Below are 23,666 nucleotides of genomic sequence, written 5' to 3'. Positions count from 1 at the left end.
TACAAAAACAATCAAATGCAATACAAAACTCGACATTGTTATCCAATATTTCTATTTCTGAATAACTGCACTGCTTTGAAAATTCAGTAAAACTGACTACTGTAACCATATAAGAGGAGTTTAACAGTAATCTAATAACATGATTGTCTCCTTAAACAGGTAAGAATGAGTCTAGATGTTGCAAGCACTTGTTGGTACCTGCTGCCTCCATGGCCCTGTAGATGTGTCTCATTGAGAAGCCCATTTCAAGCAAGCGAACTGGGACAAACATTTGGGGCTGTTCTGAAGGACAGAAATAAAAATGATTAAGTGATGAATCAGAATATGTCTGGACTGGGCTGACTGATCCAGTCAGGAAAATATGATTAATTAATTATTTATGAAATATATCCATTTAAAAAATAAAGTAAATGTGCTAAAGCAGGCTGAGGACTTGGACTACAAATTCAATTATTATTAAATTATTCATTTATTTTTACCATTTTATATATTATATTATATTTTATTTTATCTTATCTTATATATTTTATTTTATTTTATAAAGGTTATATTTGAAGTAAAACAATGCCCAATATCATTTTTCTTAGTCACAAATCAAATGTGTGATATATATATATAAAAAATAATTTCATAATGCCTAATTTTATTTGAAGTTTTATTTATTTATTTGTCAATTTAGTTTTCACTCAGATTATGCTGACAATATAATTAAATATATTAAGTATCATATACAAATATTTTGTAATATATTCTTTTAATTAGTACAAATATATTTATTTATTTACTTTTTTTATTTTCATAAAAAAAAAATTGCATAAAAATATAAATATATGTATAGAAGCAATTGGTCTTGTAATGCATTGTGAGATTCAAGGTGCCATTTAACTGGGTGTGAAATTGCACAAAAAAGGCAAACACATTTCTTGCAATCAGTGAGTAAAAAAAAAAAAAAAAACTTAAACATGCACGGGCCATCAGGGTTAAGTTCTCAACTTAAAGGAAACTTCTCAAATTCCGGTGCTACAAAAACCAATCTTGATGTTAGTTTGTTAAAAAAAACAATTAAATAATCACAGGAACATCATCTGACCAGATAAACCATGTCCATGGACACCATATGCTAGACATCCGCTTTTACTAGTCCCTTATATTCCAAGAGTTTGTCTGGACGTTATGAAACCTGCGCTGTCAGTCTTACCCACGGGGGTCCTGGTCTGACCACAGGGCTCCAGGAAGCTGGTCTGCTGCTCAGTGAAGCCCTCACAGGACGCTGAGCTCGTCAGGCTGAGCCCGGGGGGCAGAACCGGACTGTGGACAAGACCTGCCAATGTGGGAAAACGGGCCAGCACCATCCGCCTAGAGGAGCCCAGCCACACACACATGCACACACAGACACAGGAGAACCGCTAGCACCAGCTCTAGAACAAACATTCAGTTGAGCACGTGTTATGTTGAGGTGTTAAATCACCCTTGTGTCATTAAGCCATGCTCAGACACTTGAGGTTAAGAGAGGAGCATGTGTTTGTGGGGTTATAACGCACACAGCCACAGCTTTACACTCACACACTTACCTGTATTCTCATTCACACTCTCAGTAACCTGTGTGAGTGTCTCAGACGACAGCGATCTGGAGTAAGAACATCCAGACACGTCAGAGAGTTTACAGTGTGTGTGTTAGACTGAAACTCTTTTCATGTCCCTTTGGTTTTGTCTTCAAACTGACAGTAAATGGCAGAGTAATTACAAACTGTACACATTTTAAGTGCCAGAACAATCGCCATTAAGGAGATGTTACAGGAGATGTCATCATTAAACTGGCATTACTTCATAGTACTTCATAATTATTTCACTAATTCATAGGTTCCTTTAAGGCCAACTCAAACTGCACCGACAGACACGTTCATCGGGTTTTGGCTGTTGGAGCTTGTTTTCACTGATTAAACATGTTGAATCGGCACTTGTCGGTCTGAGAAGTGGTGGAATCTGGTGATGGTCTACGTTTGTGGAATATATTATATTATTGCTTAATATTTTCTATTCTATTCTATTCTATTCTATTCTATTCTATTCTATTCTATTTTATTACATAATATGGTGACAATAATGGTGCAGATATTGTTCACTTCACATTTGAGAGCTCACTGCAATGAGATAGCCTGGGTTTCCCCATCCTGCCTTGCGCGCAGCACGATTTCATTCACGCTGCTAGGCAGCCTGGACACCATGGACCAGATTTTCCCCTCAAAAAGGGAACCAATCACAGAACGGGGAGGGAGCAGCAAGACGATGACGACGTCTATGCGACACACCGAAGCAGTTTGTTTATATCTATGGATCCAACATGGCATCAGACGCGAAGTTACCTTTCGATGCAGCCTTAGATAGTGTTCTAAGTAGTTTAGAACGCAAGTTTATTTCGTCTTCTTCCTCGTCGAATTTATGTCGCTCTACATACGTCATCTGGTCTAATTGAAACGATTGGCTATGAGCTACGTACAGGCGCATTTGATAGACATTCGTATAGCGCCCAATAAACGGCTCTGGGCATTCGTAAACCACGCCTCAAATACGAGAAAATGAACATGTGGTTCCCAGACCACGTCTCAATGAGACGAGGTCTGACGTTAGCCAGGCTAGCAATGAGATCATATAGAGAATAAATTGCAACGGGATGAAAGAGAAACTCACTGGAGCAGGTTGATGGGCAGGAAAGGGTTAAAGTTGTCCAGGCCGTCAGCCTGCAGGGCGGTGAGGAGGGAGGCTGTGAGGTCATTGGTGGAGGGTGAAGCTGACTGGCCGAAGATGGCGGTGCCCTCAGAGCCGTTGCTGTAAAGCGAGACTGAACTGGAGGATTTGGACACTGGCTGAGAGGAAGAGTGACCCCCTGAATCTACGTACACAAACACAAATTAATTAATTAATACACAAGAAAACAAAGAAATTAAAAATATACCTGTTATAATTATTATCATTATCATCAGGTATTATTATTACAGACTTTTACTTTTCTAAGCTAAATGAAATAATACAACTACTGCTACTATTAATAATATTAATAAATGAAATATTATATTAATTCTATTAAATTGTCTTGGTATAGTAGTTATATACAGTATGTATAGTATATAGTTATTTTTGAACAGTAAAGGTGGTAAACAACTGAATAAAGCACATTCAGCATTTCAGCTTGTTCACATGTTAATGCAAAAGCAACAAACCTTTGTGTTCCTTGCTTCCATCCTCATGCAGTCTGTTCAATGCTCCTTTAAAGATGATGATCTGGGCTCTCTCGAGGTCTGATAAAGCCATGGCCTGTTTAATGGGACAGGGTCTGACGGCCCACTTCACCATGCTCCGCACCACAAACTGCAGCACAGAGCGCGTTTCGGCGTTCTCCTCCCCACCGGCAGAGGTCCTCGCTGGGTCAGGGCTAGTTACGCTGACCCCTGCATCTGATTTGGGAACCAGGAGAAGATCCGTGAACTTCCCGCAGCTCAGAATGACAGCCAGAGATTTTAGCGCCCCCAAGAGGAGGTAGGAAATGCGGACTGCGCGAAGTTCCAAAGCAAAGAAGTCCACCCTGGGTTGGAGTGCGAGTATTGGTGGACAGGGGGCGCCAGCACGGTCCTCGTTCGACTGTGTGAGGGTTCTGAACATGTCATCTTGGTTCTCCTCTCTCCTCTCCTCTGGGTTATTTTCACCCTCATCCACGGGACAGCTCATCATTCCCTCTTCGTCCATCATGATGCGAGCGATGTCCTCATCCAAACGTCTCTCCAGCTCATTACGCGGACCGCCCTCTGAGCTGATTCGGTTCCTTGGCAATGCGGATGATCCGGAAGGAAGCTCCTGCTCATCCAAGATGCCGGTCATCAGGATGAGGTCGAACAACACCGATGCTTTGAGGCCACGGCAGCGGGACACGTCCAGCTGGGGGATGTCACACGGCTCCAGGGAGGAAAGAGGCGTGTCGCTAGGTGACCAAGAATTCAGGAAGCTTTGGGTTAGTGGGACCACAGCAGGTCACAAGCAGAATGAAGATGAGGAGAGGAGTGAGAGGAAGGGGGCAAGACAGAAATAAAAGAGTGGAAAGGAAAGGATACCATGATTAGAAAAAAATGAAGAGGACAAAAGACAATACAAGAAAAGGGAAGTGAAGAAATCGAAAAGGAAAAAATGCATGCAACTGGCAAAAAGAACAGGACAGATATAACATACAAAATATACATAAATTACAATGGCAGAAGCCAATGACAGTGCTGGAGAACATTATATTTTACTCTAAAACAAGGGTTTTAAAACATTTTGACGCCAAAAACTAAAATAAATAATAATAATAATAAGAAGAAGAAATAAATAAAATAAAATAAAATAAAATAGCACAATAAGTATACTGCTATTAATTCTGACACTAATGCCACTCTTAAAGATACCTGGGAGCAAGACCTCTGTGTTACTATTACAGAGGATCTATGGCATAACATCTTGAACCAGGTACATACCTCTTCCATTTGTGCGAGGCATGGCTTAATTCAATGTAAAATACTATTCCGAGAGCACTTAACCAATGCCAAATTGGCAAAAATCTTTCCAGACAAGAGTGCTGCCTGCAACCGTTGTAAACTCTCATCTACACATGTTTTGGACTTGTCCGCAGCTGGTGACCTTTTGGTCTAATGTATTTCAGACGCTTAAAAAAGCTATCAACACTAATATTGGCCCTGATCCAATTATATCCCTATTTGGGGTTTCCCCTATGCCTGATTTGGTTGCCCGATATCATAAAGTCATTGCTTTTACTACAATTTAGGCCAGACGGGCCATCCTTCTTAAGTGGAGGCATGCTTCCCCTCCAACACATGACAGGTGGATACAGGACATTTTTCACTGTATTGGACTTGAAAAGTTAAGATATTCACTCTCTGGTTCACTTACATCCTTTTACAAGACTTGGGATCCCTTTTCAAATTACATTAAGGGTTTACCTTGTGCGCCTGTAACTGGCAATGGTACATCATTTTCGCTTATTAGGAGGATCTTTGTAGGGGATTTATTTATCTATTTATTTATTTTTTTGTTACGTTTTTTTTTTTTTTTTTGAGCTATTGGATGGTGGGGGGGGGGGGGGGGGATCATGTAAGGGGTTAATAATGGACAATATCTTACTGTATACTGTTTATGATGTTTTATTCTGTATTGTCATTGAAAACCAATAAAAATATTTGGAGTAAATAATTATACTGAACTTGGTAAAGGTATTGAAAATATATTGTGTTAAGAATAAGATACTTGATATATTCAGTTACGGTAACACGTAAATAGTAATTTCATAGTCTTGTTTCTCTAAAAAATTTTGCAGACCCCCAAACACCCCCAGAGCCCAGCTTGAAACTAGATTTACACCGAGCATTTTCACTGCCAACTGAATTAAAAATAGGGCAAAGGAAAAAAAGTTTTTTTTTTTTTTTTGGTCAGCATTTAAGAATATTATCACATAGCTCTTGGTGTGATAGGCTCTTACTCCCTAATTTGATATTACAGCATATTAAAATACAACCTTTAAATTATTTGCATGTCTGTAAGAGTGCTGTATATGTGTGCTTACCTCACAGTAAAATCGGTCTCCTCCCACTGAAGCTTAGCCAGGGGGCTTCCGTCTTTCAAGACCCCGAGTAGGGTGGCCCGTCGACCGCTGGGTTTGTGCAGGCAGGTCCCCCCGGCACGGAGACCGCTGTCCACCCCTCCGATGAGAGCCATGACAGGCCAGACCTCAGTGCACAACATGCTGAGCTGGGCATCAGAGAGCCCCGCAGGGCCAGAGAGGTGGTCTGTCGACATCCCGACATCTATCCAAGCAGAGCCCCTCTCTCTGTTCACCCTACATTTCTCTTCAGACTCATTACTGGCACGACCTGCTGGCAGAGGACAGAATACAGAATACATAACAGGATATATTACTGTATACCTGCACTTATTGTTTTACAATTACATAATTAGTGTACAAACTCAATAGATAGATAGATAGATAGATAGATAGATAGATAGATAGATAGATAGATAGATAGATGAAATAATTAAAGATTATATACACTTCTGCAAACAAGATACGTAATCAGCATTTTAGGCCCAGAAAAATACATTTTAAATATAAAATATATTATATTATAATATATTTTGTATACATATATACATTTTGTATTTGAAATATATAGTTTATTTCTAGAATTGATATACAACAGGCTTGATACAGCATGGTAAAGCGAACAAACATGGTTTAAACATTTCCAAAATTATCATTTGCAATGATCCCAACTAGAATTCCCAAACATTCTATACAAGACTATATATGACATGTATATTCTTGTAAACGAAGTAAGCGCTTAAGCAGTTAACTCACCTATCTTGCCATGTCCCTCCCTCATGAGAGGGTTAATGAGCTGTAGTTTGTTCAGCATGTGCTGGTTGATATGTGGAACCCAGTCATCGTTCACGTACAGCCGTCTTAGCAGCTGAATTGTGGACTCCAGCAGAACCGTGGCCCGCGGGCTGCACAGTGGCTCTCCTGGTAAAAGATCGCTAGGCATGCCACGCATCTGCAGGTCACACAGCGCCACCTAAAGGCCAGTGGAGGAACAAGAGACTTTTGTAAGTTTAGAGTTGATTTGTAGAGATTTGCTCATTTATTTTTAGCAAGCTTATTATGGTGTTTCTTTTCCGGTATGAATTGCTTAAAATGGGCTCTTTAGTGTATATGTTTAAGAGACTGACCTTTTCTCCTGGGTTACTGCTGTAGAACAGAACACAGGGGTAGAGTTCTGTGGCATCCACTCCTTCAAAGGCCAGCTTGGGCTCCTACACACACATAAAAACAGTTATAATACTTCGTAACTCAGTTGGCCCTTAAATTTACATTTCAAGTTTATTAGTCTTTATATATTATTATTTTATTTATGCGTGCAAAATTATTTTCTGTAGTAATACAGCTTAACCTATAATATTCCTTAAAATTTGTCAAAAAACTATAAAACAAAATTACAATTTGCAATTGAAAAACTAAAGTATTTTTGACTTTTGAATCAATATTCATTTTTATTTCATGTCATCTTTAAGTATAACTACTGTAGCTTCTAAATCAAGCAACACTTTGAGTGATGGCAATTATAATCCATATGCTATTGCGAATTGTACCTCACATTGTTGAGCTAAGTAGGAAAGTGTTCTTATCTCATAAACACGCACTGACCCTGTTGTTTTTGGCGAAGGAGATAGTTCTAGCCTCCATGTCTAGGATGCAGGTTATTGTGTCGCCCTGGGTGAAGGAGGGCAGGGCTCGGCCCAGTTCTCCTCCATGGTACAGGCTACCGCTGTAGGCCCGGTACAGCCACATGTCTGTGGTAGTGCGATGGTTGTAGTCCCGGATGGGCCATCGGGACACTCCGATACAAGTCCCTTCATTTCCCCTGTTCTCCTTTGTGATAAAAAACTAAGATATGGAGACAAAAAAAACACATTAGTACATGGACTCTGTAAAGGACACCAGTGACTGTCTTTTGCATTGGTACCTTCCAGATGAAGCATCCAGATGTGATGGCAGTGGTGGCCAAACCGTACCCTTTCCCCCCCGATCCATGCGATAGTACATTCCCACTCTCCAGAGAACAACAGATCAGTTTATGTGGGTCAAAAGAGAAATCACCAATAGGAATACATTCATCTTCACTTCTGCTGTCCTGGAAGACACATAAGCACATATAAAACAATCTAAAATCAATGAACACAAATACAAGTGTGTAAAATGGACACATAGAGATTAAATACCCTATTTATATTATCGGAAGTTCTCTCTTTTTCTAATTTTTTTCTCAGGGCCACAGGTTCCTCCCACATGTACTTGGACAAAAGGCTAAATAACTGATCCACAATCTGAAACGAAACAAAAATGACATGGTGAATGCTTATTAGTCGGAATCAATCAAGAACCAATCATCCAGTGTCAAATGAACAGTGAAGTGAACGAATAATATAAAAAAAGCACTTCCTTTCTCACCTGTTTCATGACGACAGGGTCTGAACAGGCAGGGAGAAGAGCTTCTAGAATATGGAACGCCAGCAGCTTCGTCCGCAGGTTGTGGAGATGTGGATTTCCCGAGTTGCATTTGTATGAGATAATTGTCATCAATGGATCGATCCACTTGACAAATGCTGACACTCTTTTGGCGACCCTTAGTGACAAAATGCGCCTTAGGAAGACTAGAAAGTCAGAGAGCTGGGACTCCACAACCCTGCTGCTGCGAACTATATCTGCACCTAAAACGAAACAAAGTTTATATATAATCCAATACAACATATACCATACCATTAAAAGTTTGGATTTTTAAAATGTTTTTGAAGCAAGTAAATTTTGCTTGTTTAAAAATACATATTGTCATATTGTGAAATAATATTATAATTGAAATACTTAATTTTCTACTTTAAAATATTTTAAAATGCTATTTATTCATGTGATGCAAAGTTGAATTTTCAGTATTATTTCTCCAGTCTTTAGTGTCACATGATCCTTCAGAAATCATTCTAATATGCTGATTTGGAGCTTAAAGAACATTTCTTATTATTATCAGTGTTGAAAACAGTTGTGTAATTTTTTTTTTCAGGATTATATGATAAATAGAAAGTTCAAAAGAACAGCATTTATCTGCAATGGAAAGCTTTTGTAACAATATACACTACCATTCAAAAGTTTGGGGTCAGTAAGATTTTTAAAGAAATTAATACTTTTTTCAGCAAAGATGCATTAAATCTATCAAAGGTGACAGTAAAGACATTTATAATGTAGCAAAAGCTTTCTATTTCGGATAAATGCTGTTCTTTTGAACTTTCTATTCATCTATCTATTCTATTTTTTCTATTCATCTTTCTATTCTATTTTTTCTATTCTTTCTTTTCTATTAAAAAATTGTACACAACTGTTTTCAACATTGATAATACTCAGAAATGTTTCTAGAGCAGCAAATCAGCATATTATAATGATTTCTGAAGGATCATGTGATACTGAAGACTGGAGAAAATCAGCCTTGCATCACAGGAACCAAATACATTTTAAAATATATTAAAATAGAAAACAGTTATTTTAAATTGTAACAATTTCAAAATATTACAGGTTTTAGGATCAAATAAATGCAGCCTTGTTGAGCAGAAGAGACTTCTTTTAAAAACATTAAACATTCATACTCATCCCAAACTTTTGAACGCCAGCGTATATATATAAATATATAAAATAAATGTTATATGAATAAACAACTCTGTTGAAACAGTAACAACTACAGTAATACTACACTAAAGAACAGGTAATCTTGTGTTGTTATGACTCACTGTCTCCTTTGGATGTTTCTTCTTGGATGTGTTCTGTAGAGTCACTCTCTAGCACCTCCTGCTGGTGGACTGCATGTAACAATCCCTGAAGCTGCTGGCTCATTACATCCATGAGAGCCTGGGACACGTCCAACGGCAAGGTCTCTTCACAGGAACTGCAGAAACACACACACGTTAACTGCAACTGTACAACCTGGATTATCTGTAGCCACGTACTGTAGCATGTGGCCACTCATTATGGCAGAAGTAATGTTTGCTGATACTAAAGCTTTTAGATGAAATTATGTTTTGAAATTTTTAATTTCTAATTTCTTTACTATGCAAAACTGTTGCATAAAAGCAATATTATGATGTTAACATGAAGAATGCTTTGAACGTGATTATTTAAGGCAGCAGTTTTCAAAGTGTGAGGGCATATTATGTGAGGTGTTTTCTCGTTTTGTATTTAATTATCAGTTTATAATCTCACCTGGCCGCTATGGCGAATATCTGCAGGAGTCTGGCAGCGGCCAGCTTCACCGCCCCACCGAGCTGCATGTGACCCGACATGGAGGCAGCCAGCCAGCGCTGGTTCACCAGCACACAGGTGTTATCAGTCAGTGTGGACAAGATCTCCAGCACGCCACATTTAATAATCACTACCAGATCCACCGGCTGATAGTGGAAGTTCAGAGCAAAGACTGTAGCTAACAGCAGGTGCTGATAAGAGCCTGAAATGAGACAAATCTATGTTAAATCACTACTTAATTAAACTGGTGTATTACTAGAGTAATACTGTGCCAAACTACAAAATGCAGTCAAGCTCAATTTTAACCACAAATTAATATCATTGCCCACTGTTGAATCAATGGGCAATGATAACAATAAAAACAGTTTAAATTGTAAACATTTTAAATAAGAAAATAAACTAAATTACTATTAGTAATCACTAATACTATTATTTTTAGTTTATTATTTATAATTTGTATTAATATCATCAAGATACAGTGTAAAGTAAAAGATAGTTCATTTAAATTGAGTTAATATTATTTACACTGTATATGATCTAATCACTAATAACAAGAATAAAATATAAAACAAATACAATTAAGTAAAACTAAATTAGTAAAAAAAAGAAAATTGCAAATACAAAACATTTAGTTTGAATGTAACCAATATTATTTACATTATTTTTATACTATTTATTTATATTGTTCATTTGAAAAGTAATTTTAAAAATGAAGTATTTGTATAAAAATAAAAAAATCTATGAGTTTTAGCAGGCTTAAGAAATACAAATGTATTTTTTTTATTTTTATTTTTTTTACTTTAGATAAAGTCTGCATGCGTGAATAAAGGCCCCGATATTCTTCAAGTGAAATCGAATAACGAACTGATGTGTCGTCATTTAGAACAAAATCAGGCCAAAATGAACTTCGTTTGGAGTTCATTTTGGGAGTTCGAAACAGCTTGCCAAAGTGAACTTTCCAGAAATGTTAGCTACGGCTGGTAAACACCTTTGGACTACCATTGGTCCATGGCGATTATGGACCGCCTTCTTTCACATGGAATTCTTTTAATTTCTCCTGCTCTGTCCGTTGAGTTCAGACGTCCACAAGTGAAGACGTGAACACACTGGAGAGCCGCTTTATAACAGAAAATGAAGATGAACTTCTGATGAAACGAGACACTGACACTGTTTTTCATGTTTAATATGGTATAGGCGCTTGTTTTTGTGCAATCTCTAGTATGAACTGCTATATAAATAAATGTGCCAGGACTTTACAAGAGTGCCGAATCTCAGAGCTCATGCAAACATATCCACATTGCTATGATCAGATGCTTTTCTAATGTTTTATAAAAAAAAAAGTGCTTGCTGTTTTCTCAATTGTGTTGTGTTTATTTTGTTATTGAGAGGAAAGTGTGCAGCACATTTTTTCACATTCATCTAAACGCCGTTTTCAGCAGTGTGGGCGGTGTCAGATGTTCGATAACAGTATATATCTGCTCACATATAACCGGAGAACGAAAAAGAACTGCGCCGTGAGTATATCGGGGCCTTAAGAAGCATTACCCACCTGCTTGCTCTCTCTCTAGCGCCACCTTCTGTCTGAGCACACGCACCAGCTGCTGATAGAGAGTGTGAGCTGCAGACTGTAACTCCCTCTGAACACTGATAGGAGCCGACTGAGTCCCAGCCTACACACAAAAACACAAACAACATCACCTAGACACCTGCAATCATATTGTAATAGGTGTTTAAGATCACAGTGATTGTGCATCTAATGTAAGATAGATGTTTGTGATAAAAGTGCTTTTGCAAACAAAAGACCATTTACCCCAAAAAAATGGGTGGGAGCTCATTTTTAAACCATTTTAAAAACCAATCAGGTCGCAAAACAAATTATCTATATAAATGTTATTTCCTCAACATTTCTTGCATTCATTTAATAAAGCTCAAAATAAGCATGATCTAAAATAATTTTGTGTTTAGGCTGATGTCATTAACAGCATGCCTTACGGTATAATGGTGAATCTTGTTGTTAGGTGCCACTGGACTGCCGGTGATCGGGGCGCCAAGGCCAAAGCAGCCAGAGAGGAACTGCAGCTGCACTGACTGCAGGAGGCCTGGGAAACGTGGGGGCGCAAGCGAGCTGACACTCTTTTCTTCCATCTCTGACAGGAAGGAGGAAATCTGACACAAGGCCTCCAAACGCACCTGGACAGAGGGTATGAAAACAACTGTAGTGTCTACATCTTTATTACTGTGTGAGGATATTACATAACTGTTAATACACTTATTTCTTCTGAACTTTAGCCAGTTATTGAACATAAAAATGATCTGCCATGGCTTTCCCACCTGAGCTCTTTGGTGTTGCTGTGCCATGGCTACAGTGATAGCTTTGGGGTCCGCCTGTGTACCTCCATCTTTGTCCATCAGAGAAGAGGTCCGGAGGAGGCTCCCACACAGGAAATGGAAGACCTGGCTCAGGATGGTAGTGCCACCTCCGCCCGGGCACAGCGTGGTAGTGGGACTGATGCACTGCCGCAGTCGTTCCCAGGCGTCTTTCATGATGCCCAAAGAACAGAGCGGAAGGCCTAGCAATGAACAGCACTGATTAGCTCAGAGGTGTGATATTTAAGATCACTCAAATGTATACTCCAGTATATATGAAAGGAGAGAAAGAGAGAGATGTAATGTGAGATATCAGACATGTGAGCGATTGAATATGTACAGATTAGATGTTTGATATCAGATTTGTGACATACTTCTGAATTCTTCAGAAATCAGATCAAGCGTGAGATCAGGCAAGCGAGAGGGAGAGATCAGACAGGTGAAAATTAAAATGGGAGAAATCAGATATGAGAGATTATTCTTTTAAGAGATCAATTATGTGGAATATGAGTAAGATGACTCAGATCAGACATGTAAGATATGTGAGATCAGACATGTGAAAACAGAAATGAGAGATTATTTATGCGAGATGAAACTTAAATAAAAATTAGAGATAAGATGTAAGATTAGGCAGGTGAAAATATGACATTTTACAAATCAGATATTAAAGATCAAGCATTTAAGAGATCAATTAAGTGAAATATGTGAGATCAGACATGCAAGATATGTGAAATCAGATGTGAGAAATTAGAAATAAGAAAATAGATGAGACACGTGAGAAATTAGAAATGAGAGAAGACAGGTGAGATCAGTTATGTTAGATGAGACATGAGAAATTAGAAACATGAGATCAGATATCAGACATGTGAAAAATCTGATATGTCAATGGTCTGATGTGATATCAGATAGGTGAAAGATCACGCATGCAACAAATGCACTGTGTAATATCAGATATGTAAAATATGTGAGGTCAGATGTGAGAAACCATACATGTGAGATCAGATATGTTAGAGATCAGTTATATTAGATGACATAAGATGAAACATGAGAAATTAGAAACGCGAGATCAGACCCATGAGAACAGATGTCAAAAATCTGAGGTGATATCGGACAGAAGAAACAAATGAGATCAGATATGCAAGATGCAAAATATCAGACATATATGTGAGAGATCAGATATGTTAGATGAGACATGATATAAGACAAGAAATTAGAAACACATAAAAACGTGAGATCATACATGTTAAAAATCAAATCTGCAACAGACCCAATATGTGTGAGATCAGACATGTGAGATCAGATACATAACTTAATATGCTACAATATACACTCACCGATTTTATTCTTGAATGACCCTGAGGAGCTTTTAGACTGATCTAGTATCTTTAAAAGAGAGACGAAACAGACCACAGATGAAAAAACAAACAAACAAAAAGACCCAAACGAGATATCAATTCATCAGTATTAAACTAGGGGGAAACATGGGATGCATAAATACCTCTCTCTCACTGAATCTTCTCTCAGAGGAGGACTGTAACTCCATCTTTGTTCCTAACGCCTCATAGTAGGGTGGAGATCTGTGGAGTGAGATATTTATCACTTACAGTAGGTTTATCCCATCCGCATGTGCAAGCAAATGTTCTGTAATTGTACTCAAATGCAGACCTTGCCAAAGTGCTCTCAGTGGGCGTCTGTGACGACACAATCTCCTCCTGCCAAGCAGCTCGGACCCCCAGCAGAAGGAAGAGGCAGCGGGAGACCAGCAAGTGGCACGCCGCCGGGAAGGACAGGCCTTGGTCACTGGTGCTGTGGTGGTCCCAGGGCCGCTGGGGAGGCTCCCTGTCTGGCGTTCCCGGGCTCTCAGTGCTGCTGGGTAACGTGCTAGTGCCAGACGACTCGTACACAGTCTCGTTCTGTTGGAGCTGCATGGCCTCACGGGTGGCCAGGAAACACTGCAGCACCTCTGCAGGGAACATGCAAACAGTTTGCAATTACACAATACAACACCAGAGTAAGTATTTTAGTGCAAATAATGCCACACATCAATCACAACCATGACACATTGACACTGTAAAAAAAATGATAGGCGTTGGATTACAGGTAATAATGCTGTAAATTATGTTGTTTCTTGCATATGCCGATCGTTTGGCTTCACAAGACCTCAGTGTATCGTCAGGAGCTACGGGTATTAACTCTTTGACAGGTATTAGCGTTTTTTTTTCTAAGTTGCCATATTTTGTTGTATAAATATCTGAACATGCAATATATCAAAAGAAAGAACAGACCCTCTGCTTTTCTAGCTGAATGCATTTTTTTTAATCAACACTTGAATGTAAGTTTCATAAAAAAGCAACATTTTGAGCAAAAAGCTGAGAAAAAATAGGTGTTGTCAAAGGCTACATACAGATCGGATTCAGAACGATGATCAAAAAAAATATATATAAACATATATACCTGAAATTTCCGTCAATGGTGGGGAAAGAGTTAATTTTGTTTTGCCTGGAATTTTTTTTTTCTTACTCTCAAAGTGACAGTAGCCATTGACTTGCATGATATGAAACACCAAGGACCACGGTTTTAGCTAAAAATCGTATTTACATTTCTACTGAAGAAAAAAAGACACCTACATCTTGGATGGCCTGAGGGTGAGTAAATGAACAGCAAATTTTCATTTTTGGGTGAACTATCCCTTTAATTCAATGTGTTACTAGCAAGTTTGCTTGTTAGTTTGCAAGTTTACTTGCAATTATTGAGTGAAAATTGTTTCAAAATAAATTCTGTGACAATTTGTTTCAGTGTAATGACAACACAACCTTAAATGTTAAATATAAAATGAAAGAAACAAAAGAAAATAGGTCTCAAGATGTGAAAAACTAAGCGAACTAAAAACCATCTAAATATCCTGTGTGAATGTCCCCCTAGTCATTATAGTCAATACTTACTCTTCACCTGTATATAATAAAAAAAACGATATATTATTATTACTAAATTGATTTTAGGCATTTAATCCCAGAACAATGGCCAATAAAAGTAGGAGTGCACCACAACACTGAGATTGTAGACCATGCCTTTTTCTGAGACAAAGAAACCTTTGGTATATGGTCGAACAGAAGCACAGAGGGAAGAGCACAGAAAGCAGCGAGTTTACCCGGCAGGTACATACTGCTGATGCTGGGCGTCTCCTCCTCTAGGGGATCTTCCTGGTTGTGTTCAGCTGCATGGGGCGTCTGGCTGCTGGGATCTGCGTCTCTTCCCGTCTGATCTCCTGAGCTCCCTGCCTCCTGCCTCTCCTCACTGGGGCTCTGGGAGCCCAATGAAGCCTGGAAAGGACCAAACACAAGGAGGAACAGTGATAATATTGGTTAATGTTATTTTGTTCCTGGTTGTATGAATTTGTTTTATAGGTAGGGAAAATTATTACATTACGAGTTTGTGACCAAAAAAAATGTTTCTAAAGAATAAGTGCATTAAATATAAATATAAAAGACAAATATATGCACTAATGTTCAAAAGATTTTTTAATGTTTTTGAAAGAAATCACTTATGCTCAACCAAGACTGCATTTATTTGATTAAAATATGTTAAAACAGTAATATTCTGAAATATTATTACCATTTAAAATAACTGTTTTCTATTTTAATATATTTTGAAATGCAATTTTTTTCCTGTCATGAAAAGGTGAATATTCAGCATCATTACTCCAGTCTTCAGTGTCACATGATCCTTCAGAAATCATTCTAATGTGCTGATTTGCTGCACAAGAAACATTTCTTATTATCAATGCTGAAAAGAGTTCGACTTTACTGATAATTGTAATCAGTTTAATGTGTCCTTGCTAATGAAATTTCTTTAAAAAAAAACAAAAAAAAACAGGATGTCTGGGATTTAAGATATCAATTAAATTGGGAAATAAATTGGATATGTATATAAAACAAAGACATGTTATAACAAAAAATGTATTTTATATAAATATTTATAATTTTGCACTATTTGTAAGTCAATAATGAAATATAATTTGTGACATTAATCATGTGATATTTCATCATTTATGTTAATTTTAACTGAGACATTTAAACCCTATTATATATATATATTTAAATGAAATGTGATTGTTTTTTTTTATGTGTTTTACCTGTTTGTTGGTAGTCGTTGTTTGGACGCTGCTTGTGTTTCCGATGCTCTCTTTATAGGACAGCAGAGTGCTGCGGATTTTATACACCACTTGATATATTTCAGTCAGCACCTCACAAGGCTCATATCTGCAGTCAAACACGCACACATTAATGGACTGTTTAAATTATTCCTGCTGTTGTCCAAACACTGAGAAAGGTTTATCTGGATTCTGGACTGTCAATTCATATTTACCAAACTCTCACTCTCACAAATGAGTCATTATGGCTAAGGCATTTATCATGTGAGATTTCATACAGCACAGAGAGCGACAGGGACTGACACTTTAATATTCACATATAGAGCCATTCTTTAAATAGAGCATATATTCATTAAATCTGGGTCAACTAATTACAGAGTTCATTACACTATAGCATAAGTGAGACGTGGGAGGTAAAGGTGTAAAAAAGAGATCTAGGTAAAGAGAGAGATGGAGGGCGAGGTGTGGATCTCACTCACTTATCCTGCCAATAGGCTTCATGAAGGCCAGCGTGTTTGAGCAGAGCGGCCAAACTACAGCGACATGCCATCTCTAACAGAGAGTCTCCCACTGATCCACTACTGTCCCAGTCTATAGAAAAACACACACGTCAAGGTCAATATGTGGACATGCACATGATGACAGAGCTTAATGTAAGTTGAAATTACTGTCTCTTATTGGTCAATTGGCTTTATGCCCAGCTGCACTACTTCCTGAACTTCAGCCAGCTCCTTTGTTTCCTGTCTGCCATTATTGGACAAACTGATTAATCCAGGTGTGTCTGATTATTGTTACTGAGGCCACACCTGGATTAATCAGTTTGTCCAATAATGGCAGACAGGAAACAAAGGAGCTGGCTGAAGTTCAGGAAGTAGTGCAGCTGGGCATAAAGCCAATTGCAGCATTCTGCAGTCAGGGCAAATGCCACAAGTGGCGCAGAAACGTAAAAAAAGGCAGTAAATGAATATTCATATTCTATAAACCTCAAAAAATCCTGCCTCTCTTACCTCGATTCGCTGCAAACTCCTTCATTTTCCTCCAGAGGGCGCTGGCTGGTTCTCGCGGGGAGCCGAGGGCGAGTTCCACTAGCGTTGTGTTCTCTTCTGACAGACACAACTCAGCTATTCTCACATCCCCACAACCCACGAACACGGCCTCAGTCAGCCAACCCATTGCCCAGTCTACAGGAACATAGATGAGTATTTATTTATTTATTTCTCTATATTTATGCATGTGTCTATGCCTTACAATACAAACAAGGGCTGCTGCCCTCTGGTGGTAGGTCATTACCCAGCTGCTCAAAGTCAATCTCCAGCCCGTTTCTCAAGAGTGGGTTACACAGCCAGAACTCTGCCGTCTTCTCCTGGATGGAAGGGGGCTGGCCCTGCAACATACCTCCCAGGCAACGGCCAATGGCAAGAGCTACAGACCTCTCCAGGTCAAGAAGCCATGCCCAGTCATCTGATTCTGGTGGCAGAATTGCCTCAGAGGTTTCTGATGCTTCTGTAACAGGAAGTAAGGGTGTGTAATTAGCAGTAATGTGCGCATCTCAGTAAATTTCTTCACAGTGTATCACTGTGATGATCTGTCATTTGTTATTGAATACGTTCTTTTTGAATCGTTTGAATGCAAAACAATTCATTAAGGTATCTGAAATGTTCTCAGAGAATGACAGTGCTTACCCTGTGAGGTTCCTTCCAGCTCCATGTTCTCCAGGTGTGAAGTGTTGGGCAGGTAACAGTTGAGCTCGTTGAGATGTTCAAGCAGAGAGAGCAGGTGAGGGAGGAGGGGTTTGACAACAGCTAATGGCAGCAGGAGCAGAGAGTACATCACCTGACACAGCAGACTGCCCGCCACCGAACCAAACAGCACAGCTACAGAGAAACAGACAAACAACTCAATACACTGGCGATGGATGGATGGATGGATGGATGGATGGATGGATGGATGGATGGATGGATGGATGGATGGATGGATGGATGGATGGATGGATGGATGGATGGATGGATGGATGGATGGATGGATGGATGGATGGATGGATGGATGGATGGATGGATGGATGGATGGATGGATGGATGGATGGATGGATGGATGGACCCCCATTAAATAAAAACATGGTTTGTTTTCCCCCCTGCCATACCGAACTGTAATTTTTGTGTACCGTTACACCCCTAATGGATGGATGGTTAGATGGACGAATGGATGGCTGTGTGATGAATGTGATGTGTGTTCTTACTGTGTAGTTTCTTGATGACGTGTTTGTCCAGTGTGCTCTCCTCTAGCAGAATGGTGGATCTTCTGAAGGTCTCGGCAGCGTATGGCAGCAGCAGGCACAGGTGCTTATGTAGCAGCACTACGCTGCTGTCATCCTACACAACACACAAGCAAAACAAAAGAATGTTCTTTAAACACTTATTATGCAGGCTGTCTCCAATTCAGGGTTCTGGAACAAGAAATAAAGGGGACATATCATGAAAATCTGACTTTTTCCCATGTTTAAGTGCTATAATTGGGTCCCCGGTGCATCTTCCAACCCAGAAAATGTGAAAAGTGACAGGACAGTAACTTTTTGGTAAGCCTTTCTTTGCAAGCATGTCAAAAAAATAAGCCGATCAGATTTCGCTCCGGGATTTCGGAAGGGGATCTTATTATAAAATTACCACCCCTTAATCTGCAAGTTTCCACCCACGGACCCCACAATTTGGTTTCGCAAGCGACAACAGTGTAACCAGTTCTAACGCAATGGCAAAAGTTTGAGCAAAGCATGCAAACTATTATGTCGTTGGCTCCACAGACGAGCACAGAACACTATTTAGAGTCCCAGACTCAGATGAGACAAGAGAAAAAAAGTGACAAAAGGAATTTCAACGGAAATCCCCCAGAAACAGACGAATCAATGTAACTCCACAACAACTACGTAAATGTATTCACTAACCATTTAGAAACATCCAGGTGAAGTCTAAAAGTTGCAACCTCTTCCTGAGACTCTCCGAAAGGCTGCACTCCGCTACTGGTTATTTCTGAGTTTTTGGATGAGTGAGATTATTCGCGTGTTTTGTTATTGTATACGAAGCTTGTGTAAAGGATCGGCCGTCTTCTGAACGGGGGCGGGGAGCAGCAGCTCATTTGCATTTAAAAGGACACAAAAACGCCGCGTTTTTGCTTACACCCAAAAAGGGGCAACTTTGACAAGCTATAATAAATAATCTGGGGGGCATTTTGAATTGAAATTTTACAAACACATTCTGGGGACACCATAGATTTATATTACATTTTGTGAAAGGGGGCATAATATGTCACCTTTAAGCATCTTTGACTAAACAGGCTCACACAACGGAATTTTTTTTCTTAAAACTACAATCCGTAACCACTGCAACTGGCAGCCTGAGGGAGGGAGGTAGGTATGATATGGAGCAGGTTTTCACAGTAAATGTGTTGTTGTACCTCAGTGCCTGTGTGAATGTAGCAGTGGGCCAGCAGGTGTCTGTGAAGGGCTGACAGCAGGTGGTGGAAGTGTGATGGAGCCTCCGTCTGTTTCTGGGACTGACTGGACCGCTGTTTATCACTGTTCTTTTCCAGCTCACCAAATGCACGCTCCTGTGTGTACAACAGAGTTAATGGAAAGGAGAACATGTTATGATTGCTAAAAGTTTCCTCATTATATATTAAACCACAATTTTTAATTTCATATATATCCCAAAACACCCGAGTTGATTGTCCATTTACTACACAGGTGTTAAAGGCAGCCAAAGAGGAGTGTAAATTAATCAAATTAAATTACTATTATAATACACTACTGCTCAAAAGTCTTATTCAGCTAGGATGCATTAAATCGATCGAAAGTGACAGTGAAACCATTTATAATGTCACAAAAGTTTTCAAGTTCCAATAAATGTTCTTTTGAACTTTCATTTCATCAAAGAATCCTAAAAATCATATCACTGTTTCCATTTTCAACATTGATAATAAGAAAAAACGTTTCTTGCGCACTAAATCAGCATATTAGAATGATTTCTGAAGGATCATATGACACTGAAGACTGGAGTAATGATGCTGAAAATTCAGCTTTGCATCACAGGAATACATTACATATTCAAATATATCAAAATAGAAAACAGTCATTTTAAATGGTAATAATATTTCACAATATTACTGTTTTCACTGTATTTTTTTATTTTTTATCTCAAATAAATGCAGTCTTGGTGAGCGACTTCTTTCAAAACTATTTGTTTTAAAATCCCACCGACTCCAAACTTTTGAACAGTAGTATATATTATAAATTATTAAATTAAATATATATTATCAATTATATTTTTCTCTATATTAATTATTTATGTATATGTAATAATGATAATCAGCAAAATTATAGGATAAAAAAGTGGTTCTCCAAAAGTCAAATTGTTCTAATGTAGATTGTTCAACTGAATGTCAGTTTTTAAAGCATATTTCCTCTCCTAAACGAGTACAGGAAAAACTTAAAATCATGGAGTCCATTTCCAAAATATCTTTGGGAAAGAGGGAGTGTCGCAAATGAATATGCTTACTTAATGCTTTTTTTTTTTAATACTTTAAAATTAAATTAAAATTAAACCAAGGCTTGGAAATAGAAAGAATCTTTTGTGTCTGTCAATCTGAACTGACCGTATAGAACCCGATGCTGAGCAGCAAGGTCTTCAGGAGGACCTCGGCCAGGTGAAGGTGGTCTGGAGCTTCTGAACTTGAGCTAACACTTCCTGTGGGGCGGTCAGGGGTGGGTGGCAGTGCCAGACCTGCACTCAGCTCCCCAGGCGAGCTGTATCCCAGCAGGGACGCCACATGACTCTGTTCCTGCAGGCTGTTCAGCACCATATCCAGCTGTAGGCGCTGTAGAACGGGAAACAGTAATATCACTGAGTAATTAGCAAACATTTACTACAATACTTACATGATACGGTAAAAACAACTGGAGCGCAATGGAACGGCAGGGGTTGAGAGACATAGTTTTAACTTGAGCTGAGTTCATTTGAGGGCTTTCCTCAGCAAATGTGGATATATGCGCGTAACAGCCGAAACTTTGATAGTGTTTGAGTATGAGTACCTGTCCTTTAGAAAGGCTTTCCCAGCTCTCCGGGCCCTGAGGTAACAGAGAGTGCAGCAGCTCGGTTCTCTCCCTGAGAGGAGGCAGCAACAGAGACGCTCCGATGGACAGCGTGCTCATTACAGCCTAAACACACACACACACACAAACAACAATTAATTACCACGGTGAAGGGAATGACTCATATACTGGCATTCTGACAGATGACTCAGTCGAAGCGGTTCCACTGAACTCTTGAAGGTTGTGAAAAGTCGTGTCCTCTGCAAACTCCCTCGAAGAGAAAACAGAGCCACCGATTCCATCATCTTAGTGTTTTTAACATGTGGGCAGAACTCCAGCAGCATATGTGAGCATTCTGATTGGCTGAAGTTGTTTACTGTTGTGTAAGCCAGAAAATATAGCTTGTACTGTTGGGAGTGTGTGTTTTAAAAAAAACATGAACATAAAATATGTCTTTTGAGATTCTGCATTTAAAAAATTCTAGATGAAAACAACCATATTTTAATATAATATAATTAAAAAAAAAAGTTTACTTGAAGCAGATATGTTTGTTTAAAGTATAATAATTAGAAAATATATAATTTAATATGTGTAGTAAAAGAGTCAGACTAGATTTTACAATGAATACAACTTCCATTTCTATTAGTATTTTAGCACCAATTTCCACTGAAGATAAAGTTTTGTTCTCTTGATTGCAAGGTATGGAAATGCTCTTTATTCACAATCTTTCTATCATGCATAAATGTGGATGAAAACATTGCTACTGACAACTAACATATGCCTTGCCAAGTAATATTTTCCAAAGGGCACAATAAATCACACAAAGAAATAGATATTCACATCTATTCAGAACTTTCTGTGAGCTTTACTAATTTCTTGTAATATGAATTTAATTACAACCGTACAATACTGTTCAAAAGTTTGGGGCCGGTATATTTTTTAATGTTTTAATTCTCTATTTAAAGTCTCTTTTGCTCACTAAGGCTGCAATTATTTGATTAAAAATACAGCAAAAGTAATATTGTGAAGTATTATTAAAATTTAAAATAACTCTTTTCCATTTTAAAATACATATTAATATAATAATATTTCTGTGATGGCACATCTGAATGTGGGATTATTTGATGAATAGAAAGGTCAAAGAAACTGCAGTTATTTTAAATTGTACTTTATGTAATTTCTTTACAGCCACTTTTGATCAGTTTAATGTTTCCTTGCTGAATAAAAGTGTTCATTTCTTTAAAAATCCCAAACCTTTGAACAGTAGTCTTCATCAAATGGATTACATGAATATATACGTGAATTATAAATATAAAAGCTCAGTGTTTGATGGCAGACCTGTTGTATGGAGTCTGGTACATTAGAGTCAATGAGTCTGAAGAGCAGGTTCCTGAGGGGCCGACCCTGAGCACCAAGCACTGTGGCCCCTGTTCCCCCTGCGTGGGCCAGCGACAGGTGGATGGACAACAGTTTCATACACAACAACACAAACTGGTGATGTTCCCTGGGAAAGAAACCGAGAGGGAGAGAGAGTGACAAGTTTAAAGATGAGAAGTCTAAAGTGACCTTTACCGAGTGCCAGGCCATATGCTGCTCTGACCCCATCCCTGTGGGTATGAAGAAGGGTATGGGCTTGTGCCAGTTACCCCTGTGGCTGTGTGTGTGTCACATTCCTGTTATATGAATGTCTTCCAGCAGCTGACGTTGACACAGATAAACCAGATTTCTTGCTTGCCCATGCAAAACTCTCTGCCACAATGCTAAGGTGTGTTAGGTGGATGATAAGGCATTGCTATGCAGTTGTTTTGTTGCTATGTAGTGAAAAATCAAAAATACAAAGCGTTCATTTGTATCAAAATGAGCAATAGTAACCATGATGCTTACCTTTGCAAGCGCCACAAAAAAAATAAAGATGCCTAAAGCAGCATATAAAGTGATAGGGTATTCTGGGAGCTTCCACATAATGGGATCATTAAGACATTTGACACTCTCTCTCTCTCTCTCTCTCTCTCTCTCTCTCTCTCTCTCTCTCTCTCTCTTTCTTAAGAGATACTGCTGCAGAAATAAATGTTCTGACCTCAAGGTCAACATAAATCACTTACCATCTTGTGGCCTCAGCAGGGAAATATCAGCGATATTATATAATCTCTATGACAGCTCTTATGTAATCTTAAATCTTGCGGTCTACAGCTGTA

The 23,666-nt window shown here is 38.7% G+C and overlaps 1 protein-coding gene across 4 annotated transcripts in view; it reads right to left on the bottom strand.

The window, feature by feature from the left end:
• The window catches only part of LOC307144522 (putative E3 ubiquitin-protein ligase HERC1), a 65,134-nt gene that overhangs the window by 27,129 nt on the left and 14,339 nt on the right, over positions 1-23,666 (bottom strand). The window contains exons 12-41 of one of the 4 annotated variants that reach the window (XM_079846924.1): positions 22,810-22,975; positions 21,472-21,597; positions 21,036-21,257; positions 19,839-19,991; positions 18,631-18,763; positions 18,077-18,268; positions 17,685-17,897; positions 17,402-17,575; positions 16,874-16,985; positions 16,377-16,503; positions 15,393-15,564; positions 13,910-14,207; positions 13,743-13,821; positions 13,579-13,627; positions 12,209-12,447; positions 11,870-12,067; positions 11,427-11,547; positions 9,839-10,079; positions 9,370-9,524; positions 8,048-8,307; positions 7,819-7,923; positions 7,563-7,730; positions 7,244-7,483; positions 6,769-6,852; positions 6,398-6,614; positions 5,606-5,915; positions 3,219-3,997; positions 2,689-2,890; positions 1,199-1,356; positions 199-282 (exon numbers count right to left, since the gene is read on the bottom strand). In XM_079846924.1, coding sequence (XP_079703050.1) covers positions 199-282; positions 1,199-1,356; positions 2,689-2,890; positions 3,219-3,997; positions 5,606-5,915; positions 6,398-6,614; positions 6,769-6,852; positions 7,244-7,483; positions 7,563-7,730; positions 7,819-7,923; positions 8,048-8,307; positions 9,370-9,524; positions 9,839-10,079; positions 11,427-11,547; positions 11,870-12,067; positions 12,209-12,447; positions 13,579-13,627; positions 13,743-13,821; positions 13,910-14,207; positions 15,393-15,564; positions 16,377-16,503; positions 16,874-16,985; positions 17,402-17,575; positions 17,685-17,897; positions 18,077-18,268; positions 18,631-18,763; positions 19,839-19,991; positions 21,036-21,257; positions 21,472-21,597; positions 22,810-22,975 — 5,777 coding nt within the window. The remainder of the gene's footprint in view (positions 1-198; positions 283-1,198; positions 1,357-2,688; positions 2,891-3,218; positions 3,998-5,605; positions 5,916-6,397; positions 6,615-6,768; positions 6,853-7,243; positions 7,484-7,562; positions 7,731-7,818; positions 7,924-8,047; positions 8,308-9,369; positions 9,525-9,838; positions 10,080-11,426; positions 11,548-11,869; positions 12,068-12,208; positions 12,448-13,578; positions 13,628-13,742; positions 13,822-13,909; positions 14,208-15,392; positions 15,565-16,376; positions 16,504-16,873; positions 16,986-17,401; positions 17,576-17,684; positions 17,898-18,076; positions 18,269-18,630; positions 18,764-19,838; positions 19,992-21,035; positions 21,258-21,471; positions 21,598-22,809; positions 22,976-23,666) is intronic. The other 3 variants (XM_079846926.1, XM_079846925.1, XM_079846927.1) reach the window with 3 other exon arrangements.

This window comes from Squalius cephalus, assembly GCF_949319135.1.
Source record: "Squalius cephalus genome assembly, chromosome: 17".
NCBI classification, from domain to species: Eukaryota; Metazoa; Chordata; class Actinopteri; order Cypriniformes; family Leuciscidae; genus Squalius; species Squalius cephalus.
The sequence above is the reverse complement of the archived record's forward strand: the minus strand, read 5'-3'. Positions and strand labels throughout refer to the sequence as shown.